The sequence below is a fragment of the Pezoporus occidentalis genome, unplaced genomic scaffold (assembly GCF_034315485.1).
Source record: "Pezoporus occidentalis ecotype Australia unplaced genomic scaffold, CSIRO_AGI_Poc_V1 ctg11, whole genome shotgun sequence".
Lineage (NCBI taxonomy): Eukaryota > Metazoa > Chordata > Aves > Psittaciformes > Psittacidae > Pezoporus > Pezoporus occidentalis.
The window spans coordinates 4,315,187-4,333,990 of NW_026912886.1; the positions used below are offsets into that span (position 1 = coordinate 4,315,187).

General features: G+C 41.5%; 1 protein-coding gene across 1 annotated transcript in view; it reads left to right on the forward strand.

Annotated features, from left to right (window-relative positions):
• Positions 1-1,276: 1,276 nt before the first annotated feature.
• Positions 1,277-18,804, forward strand: part of NEDD4 (NEDD4 E3 ubiquitin protein ligase) — a 58,511-nt gene continuing 40,983 nt past the window's right edge. The window contains exons 1-5 of the mRNA XM_062627827.1: positions 1,277-1,401; positions 12,835-12,908; positions 14,530-14,608; positions 15,527-15,565; positions 16,010-16,063. Of these exons, the coding sequence (XP_062483811.1) occupies positions 1,357-1,401; positions 12,835-12,908; positions 14,530-14,608; positions 15,527-15,565; positions 16,010-16,063 (291 nt within the window). The 5' untranslated portion in view covers positions 1,277-1,356. The remainder of the gene's footprint in view (positions 1,402-12,834; positions 12,909-14,529; positions 14,609-15,526; positions 15,566-16,009; positions 16,064-18,804) is intronic.

Sequence of the window (18,804 nt, forward strand, 5' to 3'; positions counted from 1 at the left end):
GCAACATGCACAGACTGATGTTGCTGTTGAGATTGCCTTTCCCCAGAACATCCTGTTAGCCCTGGGAGTAGAGCCCACGTGTGTGTGGTAACGGACACAGGCCTGCCTGAGCCCCGCTGCGGAGGTGTTAGTTACCTGGTGTTTTGTGACCTGCTTGGGGCACAGTCCAAAGAGCTGAGCCTGGGTCTGTGTTTGCTTTGGAAAGGGCAGAGTTTCTCACTGGATGAGGAGAGCAGTAGGCCACCCAGGTCGTGGGGGGCTAGGTGCGATGAGCTGAAGGATGACAAAAGACAACAGTTCCCTGACAGCACGGGCGCTGCTACGTTTGTTGGTTGCTAGTGGCACACACGATTTGCCACATGCTCGTCCTAAGATGAAGGCACTTTCTGTCCTTGCAGACTGTGCAGTGCCTGAAGGAGTTTGGCTCCGGCTTGTACTAAGGCTTATGTCTACAAAGCTCGGCCTAAACCAGTGCTTTACTGATAATTTTTTAGCACAGCTCTTCCTGTTGTCCTCTGGGAGGGACTCCTGAGCGATTCCCGGGCAGCTGTCGAAGGTGGTGTGAATTCACGCCATCTACAGCACTGCCATGGAATGAGGGCCAGTTGCTGCACCTCTTGGAAGCCTGAGCTGCGAGAGGAGAGCAGACTTTTCTTTAGGGAAAACAGGCAGTCTTTACAAAGCTGTTGCTTCGGTTTCAGACAAGGCTCTTAGCGTTTATCTTTTCCTGTCCTCCGGCGTTCTCCCTGCTCGGGTGTTATGTCAGGTCAGCTCCTTGCACGGCAAGGATTTCCTTCCTCCTCCCGTACCCTGCCAGGCAGCACTACCTTGTCCTGGCCGGCAAGGTCCTTCCTGCGCGCTGACAATGGTTACCTTCTCCCCTCAGTTTCCCCGAACGCTCGCAATTCCAGAGGGTTCCCTGGCAGCCTGCGCCCGGCCCGCAGAGAAGCGGGAAAACCCCGACAGATCAAACCTCACGGAAGACGTTCTTTAAACCGAGCTCCCCCTCGCCACTGCCCACCTGAGGCGCTCCGCCGCGCACCCGCGCCCCACGGCCGGGCTCCCTCAGGAGCGGCAGACCTGAGGGCGGTTGCCCGCGCCGCGCGTGTCTCCGGGCGGGGCGCGGATCGGGAGCCAATCAGAGGACGCGGCCGGCTCCCGGGTGGGCGGGGGCGCGGGCTTCTGAGCCATTCAGACGAGGCGGAGGGGGGGGGCGCGCGCCCGCGCTCGCTGTGCCAAGGGGCGGCCGCCGCGGGCGCGCGCGGCGGGCTGTGGGCGGGGCCGTGGGCGGGGCGGCGGCGGGGCGCGCGGCGGCGGCGGGTAAACACGGCGGCGGGGTGAGCGCGCAGCTCGGCCATGGCGGCTTCTCCGGTTGAGGTGCTCGGGCTGCCCGGCGAGGAGGTGAGGCCTGCGGCCGCCGGACCGCCGCGCTGCCCCTCCGCCGAGCGCGGGCGGAGCCTGCCCTGCAGGGCCGGGGCGGGTCTCCCCTCAGGGCGGGGGTTTCCTGCGGGCCCGCCGCTGTCTGGCGTGGCGGCGGGATGGGGGAGCGGGGCTGAGGTTCGGCCTCAAGTGAGGCGTGAGGTGTGAGGTGTAGCGGGGGGCCTCGGTGGGCGCGCCCGGGAGCGGGGCAGCGCGGGGCCGGCGCTCCGTGCCCGTTCCTCTCGGCCCCGTCCGGCTGCCGGGCGGTCAGGCGGCTGCCGTGTCCCTAGCAGCGGCATTCCTGTCTGCGGGCTGCTGTTTGAGCTGTGCGAGCCTCCCGCTATGGGCGGAGAAGTTCGCGAGCGTTGGGCAACTTCCCCGTGACGGTGCTGGACGGGTGCAGCGGGGCCGCGTCTGCCCCGCTCCCTGCCCCGGTGCTGAAGAATAAAGTCTTTGTTTCGGGCAGTATTTGAACCACTGAAGCGGGGCGCGGGTTGAAACTGTGCAAAAGATGGTTTAGGGCCTGAGCGATGGCGCTTTGCTGTGCGTTGCCATGAGCGGGAGTGTGAGATCTGGTGTGCGGTTCAGCGGGCTTTGCAGTGAACTCGTGGGTAACTGAAAGTGGTTTCTGCAGCCACTTCTGTCTTGAGGTCCTGGCTCCTGAGCACGTGGATCTTTGGAAGGTGGCTGGCACTGATGTACCAGTTACTGTGCTTAATGGTAGACGGGTGGGGTGAGCTTTGGCATGGTCACTGTGGCTTGTGCATAGGGCAGAATATTGATGGAATAGTTAACTTCATTAAGAAGAAAGGTCACGTTGTTTTTTTAATTGCTGGTACAGGAAGGCTAAAAGCTCTGCCCATCCAAAAGCTGTTTGGTGACCTGTGTGAAATGTCAGTAATGTCTTTTTGTCAACAGGATATTTCACCAAGGTGGTCTTTGGTCAGCTCTGTGTGTCCAGGCAGTGATGATCTCTGTGTCAATGCACACTTGTTGTCCTTAGCAGGAATGAACTTGATTAAAACTTTGAAATATTATTCCTAGTCTGTGTTAGCATGTCTCTTTCTCAAGTTCTGCTTTACTTCTGGAGAACTAACTATAAGGCTCTCAAGTTGTGGGTTTTGGTTTTTGTGGTTTTTTTTCATCTTAATATTTGAATTGCATAGGAGTTCTAATAGAAAATGAAGCCAGCATGCTGCAAGGGTTGCATAGCACTTCTCATTGCAAGATCCTATTTTCAGTTGCTAGTAACTTTTTGAGGCTATCTAGTTGGACTAAAACATTCTGTGCCTCAGGCTTTCTTTTAATGTTATTAAACTTTGGTCAGTTTAGTTGTTTCAGTATTTTGAAATCTGGTCAGAATTGGATAATTCTGATCTTCCCTCCATCCTTTTCAACATGAACACATTCCTTTGGAACAGCTGGGGGAAGAGAGAGAAAGTTTGAATATGTAACAAATCATCAGATCCAACTTCTTCCATAATTCAAAAGCTTAGCCAAACTTTTTCAAGTTACAGATGTGAAAAGTACGGCTTCTTTATGATCAGCCTCTGATACTCGGTGCTTATTGGTTCACATATAAAGGACACTGTTTTCTTCATTGTTTTCACATGTTATTCTGCATGCACAAGTGACAAAACGAATGAATTTAGGGTTCCAGGAAAACTGCTGCAAGCTGCTTTGCCGAGAGTGCTATAATGGCAACTAGGGTTGTGCCTCTCTAGATTGTATTTTTTTGTTTTCTCAGAGTTTAAATCTGGAAGGTTGCATACACAACTCACCACAAAACCACAGAGTCAGAAACCCAAATCATATTGAAAGTAGCATCAAGGAGTTCTCTATAAAAACCTCCCCCATCTGTTTTGCAAGCTTTTCAGAGTTTGTCTTCACAGTGCTGGTTCCCCAGGGCTGCTCTGCAATCCATTCTGCAAGATGGATTTGCTTGGGGTATGGATTAAAATTGTCTGGTAAAAAGGAAATGGTGTTATCTGCAAAACGTCTTGATTTGTTGTAGCTACTGCATATAATTGTATGGTTAACATAGTAATTGTAAATAACAAAAGAAGGTGAAAAGTTGGTCTAATTGTTGAGGCAGTTGAATGCAGTGTTAGAATGTGTATTTGTCCTTAATTTATCTGGTTCATGTTTTCTTCTGTAAAATGGATAGAGTATCATGCTGTCATCCGTAGGACTTCTTACGACTTACTTGGATATTGAAATAATAAGCACTAGAAGAGTCAATGGGGAAAACTAATAATTCTGTATCCAGAGCAGGGTCTATTGTTGCATACTCGGATACATTTACCTTTGAAAGTAGTTGCCAGTGTTGGTTCAGATCCGCAGGAGCGGACTAACACAATTGCTGCTGTTTTTCTTTGTCATAGCAGTGGTAACTATGCTGGTGCTCCTAAACATGCTTGTTGAGGTGGGTTGTCCATTACTACAGTTTTTTTGGCTGTTGGGCTTTGGAATGGCTTTTATTAAAATGATGCTGCTTGTTGATACTCATCTACTTCATAGCCAATTTAGTGTAAATATTTGTGTCAGTGTTCTTACAGTCCCAGCCTGACTTGGGGACTTTCTTTTTTCGCATATATATTGCCTAAATAGCATTATAAGGTCACTGGCTTTTTTATCTGTCATGTCTATGATGTTTGATCTGTTTCAAACTAGTAATGGAAACTTCTTACAGGCAAAAATACACTTTTGACTCTTACTCATTGCCATTTCAGGTTTCTCAGTCACTTAAGAGCTGTCCTATGTAGACCAAGTGTTCGTTTTCTGCAGGTCACAGGTTTTCTCATAAGCATGTGGTATTCCATTCTGGAAAGTTTTGGATGTATTCTTATGTCCTTTTAGGATACACTTCTGGAGAAGGTTGTTTATGGTTATTTCACTTGCTGCTGGTAAACTGAAAGTCTTGGATACATGGTTTGTCTTCTCTGCTGCTGCACACCTTACCCCACAGTCCTTCTCATATTGTTGTATTTTGGAGATTATTCTGATGACTCCCTCCCTACCTGGGAGACTGGCATGGCTCATCTTCCTCTGGATTGCTTCTTATGAAAACGTTAACCTTTTCTTGGTTGGTGTAGGGTTTGGTTTTGGTTTTTTTGTTCGATTGGTTATTATTTATTTATGTAGGAAAAGTCTGTTGGCAGACAGGTAACTCCATTTCTTGGACTCTTGTCTCGAATATTTTCCTTAATTTGCAAACGAAAAGAGGTGTTAAATACAATCTGTAGTAACAGCCAGCATTTCTTGAAAGATGAGACTTCCTTATTTATGAACACAAAGTTCTCCTGTGGTACAATTAAAGTTCTTTTAGTTAGTAAGACTGGATTGTAACCAGCAGGTGGAAGTTAATGACTTGTAGGCATAATTAAAGATTGATTAATGTAGTTCTATAATAGGAATCTTCCTGAATCTAAAACTTGCTTTGCTTGCTTTGAGAGAATTTCTTCAAAGAAGAATGGTCTGGCTCTGATAGGCACCATAGAGGGGGGAAAAGAGTGCTCTTTGGGTTGTGAAGGAATGGTCAATACAGCAGTCTCCTTTATTTCCATCTCCTGGTGGAATGTTAGCATCACCAGTTATGCTAACTGGTGATGCTAACAAAACTCATCATTAGAGGTCACTTAACATACATGTCTGTCTAACTTGCAAGGTCTGGATATTGCATGAACTACTTTCCTTCAACTAAAGCTCACCATTCTGTGGGAAATGCTTTCTTTCAAATGGGATGATAAGTTTTAACAGTAACTTCATTTGGTCTATTTCTTATGCTGTCAACTTTGTACCTATCTCCTGATAGAATTGCTTAAGCTGAATGCAGAATATGTAAGTGCTCTTAGCTAGCCTGATCTTATAATTACGTGCTGGAGTTCTTTTGTTTAAGATCTGAAGAATTTTATTTAAAATTCTTAGTACCTCTTTATAATATATGAGGAAGGTCTGTTCGTGAGTGTGCTTTTTAATGTTTGAAGAATGTCAGTATCTTCTAGACTGCTCAAGGAAAAACCTTCTGTGCTAACCCCAGTGTAGATAATGGAAGAGCCAAATCCTTAATTATTCAGACTCTGAAAGTTTTCTTTGAAGAAAGACTGCTTATCTCTCCCTTAAATGCCCCTAAGGAGTATGTTTTTGTTGTGAAACACTCACACATAACTTTTATGGTCACTAATGAGCTCCAGGTAAAAAAAAAAAACAACAAACCAAACAAACCAAAACCCACAGAAACCAACAAACACCCCCCTCCCCCCCCCAAAAGGAAAAAAAATAATCCCCCAAACCAACAAAAAATCCTTCAAACCTCTCAAAAACAAATTAAAAGGAAATAAACTTTTAATGAAATTTGAAATAAGTGCTCTTGGTTGGGAGATACAGTCTAGGAAACTTGCTAAGATAAAGGTTTAACTTAGAGCAACACAATGGTGTCATCTACTGAAATTGTCAGATGCAAGAAGCTATGTACTCAACTGGAATGTGTACACACTTTAGGTGTAAGTAATCTTTCAGCCTTGTTTCTGAGCTGCTCCAAGGCTTCCGAGCCTTTTATGTTATGCTGTCTGTCTTTAATCAATGATTTATGCTTGAAATACAAACTAGTAATAGGGTAAAAAGCTGGGTACCTTGAGTAAGGCATCTCACAGGTGCAAGAAGCGTGTTATAAAAGAAACTATATATTCATGGTGCATATCTCTTATGCAAGTACGTATTCTTTAACAAGGTCTTGGCTTTAGTGCACTTCCACCCATGCAAGTGTCCTGACCTTTCTTGCTGTTTATAGCTGTTCCTTAGTAAGGTCAGCAGTTTGCGTAGATGTGCACTGGACACTCTATAAAAGTTGATAAACTCTTATTTTTTTTCTCCTCCCTGACTTTCTCAACCTCAGTACGTGGGATGGGAGGGATCGCTCTACATGGGATGTAGAACACATCCAGCCCATTGAACAGCCCTTCCTTTTTAGGCTAGGCTATTTTCTGGTTTCAGTTTTGAACTTCCAAGCTCTTGGTATGTTTATTTCAGCTTGCCTTATCTGCACATGCCCAAATCTTAATTTGCTGTTATCTCTGTATGCTGTGTGCAGGCATGATATGAAGCTTAAGAAATCTTTAATACATAATTCCAGATATTACCAGAATCTTCAAAGGTGATGCTCCTGTACAGTTTTATTGTTGTAATATCTTCTGATGCTCTTTTCGTGGCTTGACTTAGTGGTAGTTGATTCTTGACCTATCTAACTGGAACAAAAGAATAACAGGATGTTATTGCCTGGAGCAGTTCTTTACTACAAAGCATGTTCTGTGTTAGACTACTTCAGACATTTTTGTATTGGCTTCCTCAAAAAAAGCTCTCTAGTAGTCCAGCAGATACTACCATTTTATGTTTTACATCAGACTAACCATCCCGGGTTTGGTTTTTCCTTGCATCCTGTGTGAATCTTCTCTGTAGAAGTATATTGTAAAAGCAAAACCAAAACTTGAACCGAAGATTAAAATAGGAAAGCGAATAAAAATATTTTTTTTGTACTCTGGAGAGCCCTTTTTAAAAACTTTTCTATTGCTAGACAATTATTGTATTTTGTCTGAATTTTGTGTGTGTCTTACACACATCAGTCTGGTATTTCTATATGGTAGTTGACTGATTGGAGTCAGACTCAGATGAGCATTGCTGGAGGTTTGGGATGTGTCAGGAATCATTGTTCAGCAAGTTGCAATCTGTTTCTCAGGTTCAAGACTCCTGTAAAATTGTTTGGACTTGAAGTGTTTACATTACCATCAGAGCTTTTATAGCCACTGAGTTAGATAATAGCATGTTATGCATTTTGTCTTACAGCTCTAAGTGAAGGAGGACAGTTAGTGTAATAGTTGAATTATTGAATGTTGCAGACCTGTGTTGCTGGCATAACATTATAGTATTTCAGTGTACAAAAGGGAAAATGCTGAGCTTTTTTTCTCCCACTCCCTGTCTCCAGCTACAGGCAGCAGTTAACACTTGCAAAGTGACCAGCTAGATCTCTTTGTTGTGATCTTGTGAATCTTCTCACATTTGGTTTGTGTTGGGAGTATTTCATCATTTACAGTCTGTGAAACTGTCAGCACACTCTATGGGCCCATATGTGTATCTGTACACATGCATGTGCACACACTCGCAGACTGGAGCCTACCTTCAGGGACCTGGATCACACTTACTGGTCATCCTCTGCTTTATTCAGTGTTCTGTACTGTAGTCATCACCATGTCACAGTGTCTTAATTTATGCTTCCTTTCTCAGGCTTGCTTTCTGTGTATTCTTTTTCTTCTGTCTTCTGTTCCATGTTAAACTTCCACCACTAAAGCAGGAGTCACTTTCCCAGTTGTCATTAGCATTGTTTTCCTGCTGTGTGAACTTTAGAAGGTTGTTGGTGAGAATGGGCTTTGGTCATGCTCCTCCTTTATAGTCATTGACTACAAAGAGCTGTAACCTAGGCAAGATTATTTGATTTTGATCATGTTGTAAGCACCTTTAAAACTCCTTAAGAGCTTGACATTTGTTTCCAAATGCTGGTTTCTTGCCCAGAATGAATAGTTCTGAATCTTGCCTTAATATGTATTAATTGAATCTAGGTAGATTCGTAGTGGCTTTTTGTGCAGATGAATGCTATTTACTTCTGGAAGTGCCACCTTATTAGTCTGACTTTTGCTTTGCAGTGTAGAGAACACATTTTAAAACCAATAGGCATACAAAGTATCACAGGCTGGCAGGCATTGGCTTTAAGTTATTGCTTGTCTACATATCAGCTCAGAAACTGATTTCATCATCTTGTTCATCATCTTGTAAGACCTGTTAGTAAACAGATTCATTGTTAAGAGGTTGTGAAAATGGCAAGGGTTAGCAGACCCAGATATTTTGACCAGTTAATCTTGAATGTGTACTTTAGCATGCACTAATATGACTAACAATAGAATAATGATAAAATCTGAAAGTCCATAATAAGATAACTAACTTGCTGATTCAGCTTTGTAAAGGGTGTTTTGTCTGACTTAATCAGACTAAGAATTTCTGGGCAGCTCAGTCTCTGTAATATCTGGTAGCCTTACTCCCCCCTTTACCCTACACCACAGCTTTAAATATATCGTATAACCTCTAAAACTAAATTATCTTTTAATTTGTTGGGAGCAAACTAACCAAGATGAGCACTCAGTGTCATTTGGAGTTCAGTTTTATGCAGCCACTCCCTGGCAGGTTCAGTAGTTCAACAAATAGTTATTTTCCTACACTGTTTTTACCTGATTCATACTGGAGTACTTGTGTTGTTCAAGGGAACGCTTTACAACTGATAGTTTTAACGGTGAAATGATCCTCTCGTATTTCGTATATGATGCTGTGTTGGGGCCATTATTGCCTTTCTTTCCCCGTCCAGCCTCCAAAGTGGCTGGCAGTCAAATGTCAAAAGAAGCTGAACATCTGTGCCCATCTATACAGACAACCCCTGTATGACTCTGCCCAGAGCTGCTGCCTTTGGTGGGCTGTTGTGTGTGCCTGTTTCTCAAAGTGCATGTCTGTGTTACAGAGCAGCTGGGTACTAGGGCATTAAACCTCTAAGATTCAAAGCAGCAGCGGTATTTAGTCCCCTCAGCTGCACAAATTCAGTCTGACCCCTTTCAGTTAATGTCAGGACTGCAAAAGCATGGGTAGGCATTTATGGCCCTTGGGGAGAGAAACTGGGCTGAGAGAGCAGCTTCCTAGGCAGGCTGCAGTGCTGCTAGATGCCGCTGGCATGTTCCTGCTTACTCACTAGGTGCCTATCCCTTCCAGTGCCACCAGAGCCACTGGAAGCACTGCACTGGTGGAAAAGAATAGCAAGGTGAGCTTGAGAACGTCTGCAGTCAATATAGAAGAGGCACAGGCTGCAGCCTTTGTGTTTCTTGGACTACAAAACACTATCCAGTTGCAGCTGTCTGTAGATCTACAGAAGCAGTTACTAATCCACCATTTCTTGTATGTGTGGCTAGGAAGAGGGCAATAAGGTCTCCTGCGCAAGGTGAATGAAAGAAAAGGTTCAAAACTGCCTTCGAAACCATGAAGTTTTGGTATTGAACCTATTCCTTGTGGATGTCAGAATCAAATATCTGATTCTTTGCCTCTGTGCAGAGCTTACGCCGCCTAATTTTTGGCTGCATGAGATCAGCTTCTAACAGTCCTGGAACATGGATGTTTGGATGTTCATTTGGAACATATTCGGGTGTTCACTGCTTTGCCATCAGTGTGTTTGGGACAGCTTTTGTGAGCTGAGGCAGCCGTTCCTTAGCAATTCTGCCTGTCATCAGTGAGCGGGGAGGAGAGGTCATATGGTCATGGTGCAGATGGGTATCCTGTCAGCAGGCCTCTGCCTCTTCAGGATGTTTGGGGTTGCAGCATAATGGGACCTTCCAGTGTTAGACTTTTCTGACTGTGTTTGGGTTGAGCTGTCTGAATTTCTCCCGGTTTGCCTTGCACATTGGTGTGACAAGAGAATAGGGACCCTAATCTCTTGTAATTAAGTATTGCCTTTGCACATTAGTGTGTTTTTTTTTCCCTGAAGTTTCTAGTCTTTGTAGGTTGGAAAAGAAAGAATTTTAAACTGGTTTTGTTAATCTGTGAGGGTATTTCTGCATGGCAGTTCATAAGCAGATGTCAGCTTGTTTAGTTGTTGTGCTGGGCTACATAAAATTCTGTAGCTGCCCTAGTTTGGCACTGATCCCAGATACATAAAACTCTGGCAGCAATGCATGTTTAAATCAACCTTCATCATCCCAGCCTCAGGTTTGCGGCTTCCAATTTCCTGAGGTCATACACAAAGCAACTTGTCTTTATGTAAAATAGCATTCAAATAAATTCAAATCTCTATTATGATATAAGTAAACAAACTGTGTGATTAAGCCTACTTTACAATCTGAGGAGCATAGATCCTATTTCTGGGATCCTGTGTGGACTAGGTTGATGCCCTGTTAAGCCTGACTGCCCGTGCCCAAAAGCATCTAACTGTCTTTACTTTTCTCATGCTTGAATAGCTGAACAAAGCTGGTAGTCTAAGCAACTAAATGCAGATCAAAGAAAATGTATTTGTCTTTTAGGGAGGTTTATCCTAAGCTAGTGTCGGCCTTTGCTCTTTTTCAGAGGAGGAGGTGATGAGATTGTTTCTCAAACTGGATTCTGTCACTTGGGTCCCATGGGCTGTGACTGAGGAGCCTCTTGCTGGGAGAGGGTAGTGGTGCGGAGTGAAGTGTGCAAGTTCTCAGTGAGAGCAGAAGTGTACACATGATACTTACTCCTCAACGTGAGCAGTCTCCAGAGCTAACTGATGTTGAATGTCACTGAAGCTGGGTAATTGATCGGAGCTGAAGTGGGTGCTGTTTTGGAATGCAAGGCAAGGGTGGGTATGTTAGGGTTTTTGGAATAATACAAAAATAGTAACAATCAGCTCTTCTTTATTTGATGCCAACACAGTTTTATACTTGATTTTTCTTAAATCTAGTCAGTTCTATTGGTGTCATAAAATATATTGGTAACATCATGTGTTACCTTAAAAGCCTGGTCATGGCTCAGAATTCTGAAAGCTTGGGACTGCCCCTAGTAGTGCTCAGTGCAGTTGGTTATTAGGTTTTCTTTTCTGAACTGTTACATTTCCTATAAGGAGACAATTTCTTGGGAGGCAAAGGTGGAAGATAGACTTGATTAGTCAGGGATTGTCTTGGCCAATTGACTGCTCAGTAGGTGGGTATTGTAGGTGTTCATCTCAGTCCCCTGGCAGTCACCTCAGACTACAGAGAGTGGGATAAACTTTGTTAAAATACATTTTATGTAGTGGTTTGTTTTCAGCTTTACCTTGTTAGCCAGTAGTCTGCCTCAGGATCAGCATGCAGTTCTCTGTTAACTTTGCAAACCCCTCCAGTTGGTATTGGTTAGCGAGTCCAGCCCTGTGATTATACAGGAGACCAACGAGAAAACAAACTTTCTGCCTACAAGTCTCCTTTTGAAAGCACTTTGAATCATATGTGGAATTCGGGAATGCCGCAGGGACGACATCTGCTGCTTCACCCATTACTCTTGGTATCTGTTTAACTCCTTAACCACCTGGATTGGTTCAGCTTTCCTCACAAGTGTCTCTGACAAGCCATTGCCTACAAACAGTCCATCTGCAAAGCTTTTTGCTTTTTAGAAAAACTGCTCGCTTGTCATCTTCCTCTGACATGGTCACAGCTGTTGGGATTGCCCCCCCCCCTTGAATTCAGCGGCTTATCAGATGAGCTGTGCAGAACTCTATGGGGCTATATTAATTAACAGGAGGAGAGTTAATTGCTTATGTCCCTCCTGTGAAGCTGTAATTTGAATAATGTGTACCTGGAACAGTTTCTGGTTTTTAAAAATCTCGGCCTGCTGATGGGTCATTTCAGAAATCCCAGTGTTTTAAGTGTGGCCTCTCTGTGCTGTAGAATAAAAATGGAAGCAAGAATTCTTTATTCTTGCTTTTTTTTTCCCCAGAGTTCTTTACTGCTTTATTAATATGTTTTGATAAATTTGATCCCTTTTTCATTCCCCCAAGGATATAAATTTATGGTCAGAATTTATTTCCCACCCCATGATGAATGCGAAGATACCATTAGGTGAAAATTTTCTTGGTCCGTACGCATTTGCCTGAGTGTTTAATGTGCCTCACTTGAATGGCTGGTAGGATGGACGTGGCGGTGAATTCGTTGTGTTCCATGTGCACCGAAGATTGTTACACTGGTCAGAGCACGATCTCAAAGACGTCCTTGTCTACTCTGTTGAAAAGACAGCTAAGAATTGCCTGCTGAAAAACATGGAACTGCGTGTGGAAACGGCTCCCAGATGCTTGCTTACCTGGGAGCAGGAGAAGTCACTGGGCTGTATGAATTGCAGTGTTAGCAGCTTGGGCTGACTGTTGCCCTAGGAGAAGCTATGTGTGCGCTATGCACTACATCCATACTGCATCCAGTCTGATACAAGTGTGTTGCAAGGCTCACTGGGGGAATGTGGTAACTGCTGCTGCTGCAACCGTTTGGAAATTGGGAAAGAGGGTTAACAGTTGTGTTGGGCTAAGCACCCTAACTCGAAACAAAATCCCACTCCTTTAGAATGCTGAGAAACAAAAGGAACTTTAAACCCCTCAAACCCTACTATATTGACTTATACAGTTTTGTGTTTAATTACACATTACAACACATATCCATATATCTGGATATGATGGCGATAAGACATTAAAAGGGGTAAAGGCAGAATAAATTTGCTACTGAAACTTACAGCTGTTTCTGTAAGACAAGTAACTGCATTTCTTAGCTTTCAGTGTAGATTCAAAATGATGCCAAGCATTGTTTTCACTTAAAAATAGGTCTGAAAAATGCATCTTTAATATGTTCTTTTTCATTTTAGGAGAACACACGAATCGTCAGGGTGAAGATTATAGCTGGAATTGGCCTGGCCAAGAAAGATATCTTGGGAGCCAGGTAAGAATATATGTTGTTAATGTATTAAGAGACAGATGCTTTTTTATTTTCTTTCCACAGCTGTTTAAATTTTAGTAAATCCTGCTGTGTCTCTTTCCAAAAACATCAGGACTATTTTAACTGGTGACCTTATAAAATCATCAGAGAATATATCAATGTGAAGATACCTGTTTTCTTGCCAATGACTCACTTGGACAGATCTTATACACTGGTAAAACAATGTGTGGGAAGGTTTAATTCTCTTCACAGTTAAATAGTTCTGCCATGGAGGATAGACACACGTATATATCTTTTGGTAGACCGAGCTAAAATAACAGTTCAGTTATAATAAAAACTGTGTCATCTGTGCTTTAAAGGCTTGGAAGGAGCACGGTACTAAACACTGGTAGCAACAAGACTATTTCAACTCAAATTATCTGCAGAGGAAGAGTATCCACCAATTGTATAGATGTAGTAAACCTATGCCAGTGGCTGCAGGCTCTGGGTATGTACAAATTTGACAGTTAACAGCCTGTATAAGGGAAGAAACAATCAAAATACTAACATTTACCACAGGAAAGATGAGACTTTTGAACTGGTAATTGAAATGCTTTGTAGGCTCTGGTAGAATTGGCAAGTGGCAGCATACAGCTTGCACTAAAGCTACTTCTTCTGGCCCATGTGCAGAGGGTCTAGAAAAGTACTGATGGATTTAGTACTAGTTCTGCTGTCAGCCACTTTGGCATATGTATGGAATGCTGTTATTTTAGCTCAAGCAAAATTGTTATGTGAGCTTAGCATTAGAAAAATTTCTCTTGTGATACTCATATTTTCCCTAAAGCCAGACAGTCTCTGTTTAGTATTTTTTTCACACGCAATTTTTGTGCTTTAAACAGAATAGGACAGCTTTTCTCATCATAACTTAAATATGTGAAAACCGTATGCTCTTTTGCCATGTGGCAGACAGTCTTGGTCACCTTTTGTTACTGGTCTGTTTGAGCAATTGAATGTCTTGGCTCTGTTCATGAAAAGTAGGTATTCATATAATCTGTTGTTTATTGTACCACAGGAAGGAAAAACCCAAATCTGAGGCAGTAGGCCATTTTAAGCAACCATATTAGGACACCTTCATCCACAGAAAAATTCAGGTTAAACTGAATTTCACTCTGCAAAACTGAGGGAACATTTAGTAAAAAATATTGCATGTTCAAAGAAGTACTTCAATTTCCAGTGTTGTAAATTGTTAAATCTAAGACATTTAATGCTTCAGGTTTCTTCAGTCACAACTGGTTTCAATTTTTTTCAAGATATGTCTTGTTGAAATGCTTGAGAATTTATTAAACTTGTGCTCATGAGATTTGGAGTCCTGAAAGGGGGGGAGAGAGAATCAAATTGTAGTGACATACTGAGTATAAAATGGCATAGCTACTAACTATGGTCATAATCAGTAACAATGGTCAGATAAGTTTTATCTCTATTTAGAAAATGACTAAGTACAAACGTGTGTGGTGTTCATAAAGTCACTGTAACTCCTAGTTTCACAGCTTCTGTTAATTTAACCCTTTTAAAAAAACAACTGCTGATAATGCTGACAAAAAAGGATATACAGCAGCATGCTTATCTTTTTCCTTCCCCCTCCCAGTGACCCATATGTGAAAGTGACAGCTTATGATCCGGCGAATGGAGTCCTTACCAGTGTTCAGACAAAAACTATTAAAAAGGTTAGCCATCTAATCGTTGTGGGTGTGGTGGTTTTTTATCAGGCTCTAGAGGAAAAGTTAATACTACAGGAAATATGAGAATTAATGTCACTTGAATGAACGGAATGGGGAAAGGAATGTTCCATGACCTGCTCTGTTTCCATGTTTGTGGCATTATTTTGGTCTTTTCAATAACTATAGTGAAGGGTAGAGAAACACTAAAGAAGATGAGGTGAGTATGGATTTGAAACTGTGCAATTAATGGAAAAAAACAAATTTTTCTGATTTTGTGGGATCTTTAATGATACAAGTATCTCTGTTGCTGTACAACTTTTATATCTTAGTTCAAACCATAAAACTGATTGGTAGTGTTTAAATATTAAATAGCACAGTCCACCTGAGCCATGATACTACTCCTGCTCCTTTCCTGAGAATATAGGCAAGAAAAAGTCAGTATTGGCAATTTATGTTAGATTAAATAAAAATGAAGAGTTGTATACATGAGAGGTAAAGTACTCTTCCAAATCGTTGTTCAGGCAGTGGCAGTGATTTATGTTACAAGATCACTCGTGCATTTTCCCATAGTTAATTCATAGTTAAATTAACATAAATTGTTAATTTAACTATGATGAGAGTTCAAAATATCTCTGGTATTTTTAAAAATAGCCACAGTTGAAAGATGTGTTTAGTTGAGCAGGTTATACAGTGTATGGCCCACCTGTGCCTGGGCTGTCTAGATTACAGTGTTGAGAGATTCGGCATTTGCTAAGAGTTCATAATTTTTATGTGCAATATCAAGCTTAAAGCTTTTGTACTTTAAGTGGGTTGTTACATGGGATAAAACAGATTTGAAAGATTCAAAGCATACACCAAAACCAGAATAACCAATACTGTCTTCCTATTTTTTTTCCTTTTGTCTAACCACTCCCTGCCATACAGTCCTTAAACCCAAAGTGGAATGAAGAACTCTTATTTAGAGTAAGTGTTTTCTGTAAGCTTATTACTGATGTTGGATATTATATTAGCACATTAGGAAAAATGTTTTATCACTACTTTAGCTTAAAATTGGAAATATGTCTATAATTAATGTGTAGAAAGGTTCAGAGACCTCTTTTCTGACAAATACATTTGCCAATGTTTTTATTTATACCAGAGTTGGATTTTTAGTCTTGATGTTATCTTTATTCCATGAATGTTTAAAAACATGAACATGGAGTTAAAAACAGTTTGGGGTAGCACCAGTCTTGGCTTATTGTTTCCATTAGAAATGTGTTACATAGTGAATGGCAACAAGATGTAGATTTTCTGTTTAATTTAGTTCTTAAGCATTTCTTTTGTCCTTCATAAACATAGAGATTTTGCTGAAGACAAATGCTGGTATTTGGCATACATTTTAACTGTTAACGTATTTATTTTTCCCAGGTTAATCCTCAGAAACACAGACTCCTTTTTGAAGTATTTGATGAAAACCGTTTGGTAGGTTCCATTCTGTTGGTATTGCAATATATTAAAGTCTTGAATGAAAGTAAGCTCATCTGGATTCAACATGGATAAAAACTCCACACCAGCCCCCCTTAACTTCTATGATGAAACCTAAAGCTGAAGGCAGACCCGATTCATTTACTTCACTGACATTACCACACATTGTGATGCTCTGAAGCAATTATATTATTATTCCTATCTTCTGATGTGCTTTAAGTCATAAAAGCATTGTTCTTTTACAGTGCTTTTCAAATGATATGGCCACATTCTTCAGTGATTTTGAAAGCTCTGCATTGAACATTGATCTTTCCCACAAAGTAGGTGTATTGATACACGGTGTGAGCAGCTCCAATGTGTGGGGAGTGGCAGGAAAGAAAGCGGGTGTGCATTTTCTTTGGAGAACTTAAGTGGATGGTGGTTTGTGATCTTGTACATTGGTGTCACTGTCTGAATGGCAGGTCATGAGACAGGGATAGCTTGTGCATTTATTTTCTTGGTGAAATCAAAACTCCTTCTCTGCCCATGCTCATTTTACTGTGAAGATACCTACTTCCCTATCTTTCTGCCTGTATGTTTTATTGTAAATGAGTAAGGCTGGTAGCAGTACAGTCATGACAGTTGCATCCTTGGGCTACTTCACAGACATTCCTTATCACTTGAATGTATACTTTTTCCTTCTGCAGTAGTTTGAAATTAATAGGAGGGGTTGAATGATCTTTAGTTTGCTCTCCAAGCACAGTTTCATTCTGATAGCTGTTACGAAGGATCTCTTTGTGCTTGAATAGTGTGTTGGCTGTGAAGAATATTATTTTTTTCTTCATGCTTTCTATGTATATTCAGTAATCTATTGTATCTGTGAAAGTCACAAAGAGTGAATGAAAATGTATGTAAATATAAACACAAAATGTCGAGAATAATTATATAGAAGAGGCGTGTTTCTTGGTTATAGGCATTACACAGTGCCCAAACCATTTACTTCTTGACTGGTGGTATTACCTGTCCCAGGTATTGCAAATATGGTCTCTTCTTTTATTTTTTAAAAAAGTAATTTAAAGGGAATTGTCAGCATTTGTGGCCTACATGGCAAGTTAAATAGGATTTTTCAGGATGCTCAGATGTTCACCTCAATATGACTTGGGCTACAGTCTATTCATGAGGTTGAAGTGCTTTGTCCATTAGTCATTGGAACATTACTGCCACCGCCTGGAAGTCAGGAAGCATGATTAGAAAGTCAGATTCCTGATTTTTTTTGGAAGAAGGCCAATGCTTTCGTTGTGGTTTACACCAAGAGAATTCCGTAGCATTCTTTATCTAATCTAGAGTAGATAAGTTGTTAGGCCTGTTTGCTCAGGGGAGAGGAACCAATAAAACATTTTACTGGCATCAACTTGGAAATGGTGTTTTGTTTCCTGTATATGATTATATTTAGAAATCAAGGCATTGTGACCCCATCAGTCACTGTATAGTTCTACAATAATCCCAATATTTTTCATCTTTTCCACCTCCTCACTTAGTGAATGGAAAGGCTGTCTAGCTATTTCTCTTTAGCTTGCTCTCAGAAATGCTAAGTTTCTATCCCAGATGTCTTGAGCTGTTTTAAGTAAGTCAGATTGTTGCCTTAGCTGTGATTTGTTGTTTAGCATTGACAGGCTCCCCCACTGTAACTGCTGGGGATAAAGTCAAGCCTGAAATCTTTGCTTTCTACATTTAAGAAATGTTGCTTTCTTGAAAACCAGGCTCAAGACTTATATTGTCTGATGTTAGGTTTAAATGCAAAGTCTTGCTGCACTGGCTGTATCACCAGCAGCTGGAGTTTTAAATCTTTCTGTAATAGCTTTAAAACTTTTCAAATACTGCCTTCTATGGGTTTGCTGCAAACCATTAGTAAAATAAAGGGCTTGAGCAGTTTGTGGAATCCTGAGGGATGGTTGCCTTTAAAAATGAATTAGAAAAATCTGTCAGGAAGAACAGTGAGATTACTTATGAGATGGACCAGTGCAGGAAGGGACTGGATGACTTCTTGCTGTCTCTTCCTGTCTTAAAATAACTTGTCACATATTTGTGTATTTCAAAAGAAGTGCCAGATCTGCTGCTGATGCTGACGAAGTCAATGATGTTAAGATTTGAATGGAACTATTGGTACTTAGGAAAAAAATACTGGTTTTATTTTATTTATATTCTAATTCAGCAAGATGGAATTCTGTATTTTAAAAGCCGTCTTGTGTTGACTAAGTACCCTGTAGCTGGCTGACTATACCTACCCAGTTCCAGCTAAGGAAGAGTGACATGATGAGATGAGGTACTTCCCTTAAATCTTAAGCCTGAGTTACCAAACTATATCAGTTTATTGTTAGAGACTTCTTTATTAAAATTGGAAAAACACTTTGGATCACCTCTTAGGGGAGAACGGGTTGATTTCTTGGGCAGAAAAGAAGCTTTAAGGAATACATCTATTTACTCTTCACTTGCATATCTTAGGGTGGGTTTTGTGGTTGATTGTATGTGTGGTTTTTGTTTGGTTGGTTTTTAAATATATATTGCTTGAATTTCAAATATAACTTTTTGAAACTGAGACCAAAAGAATCTTTTATGGTATTTTCCTTTCCTTTCACCCCCCATCCTAGCCCCCCTAAAACATAAAACATGAGAAGAAGTCCAGTTGGCAAAGCATAATGAAATAAATGAGCTATTGTATTTGTTGGCTTTTTATGAATAAGCTAGTATTCATTTATTGC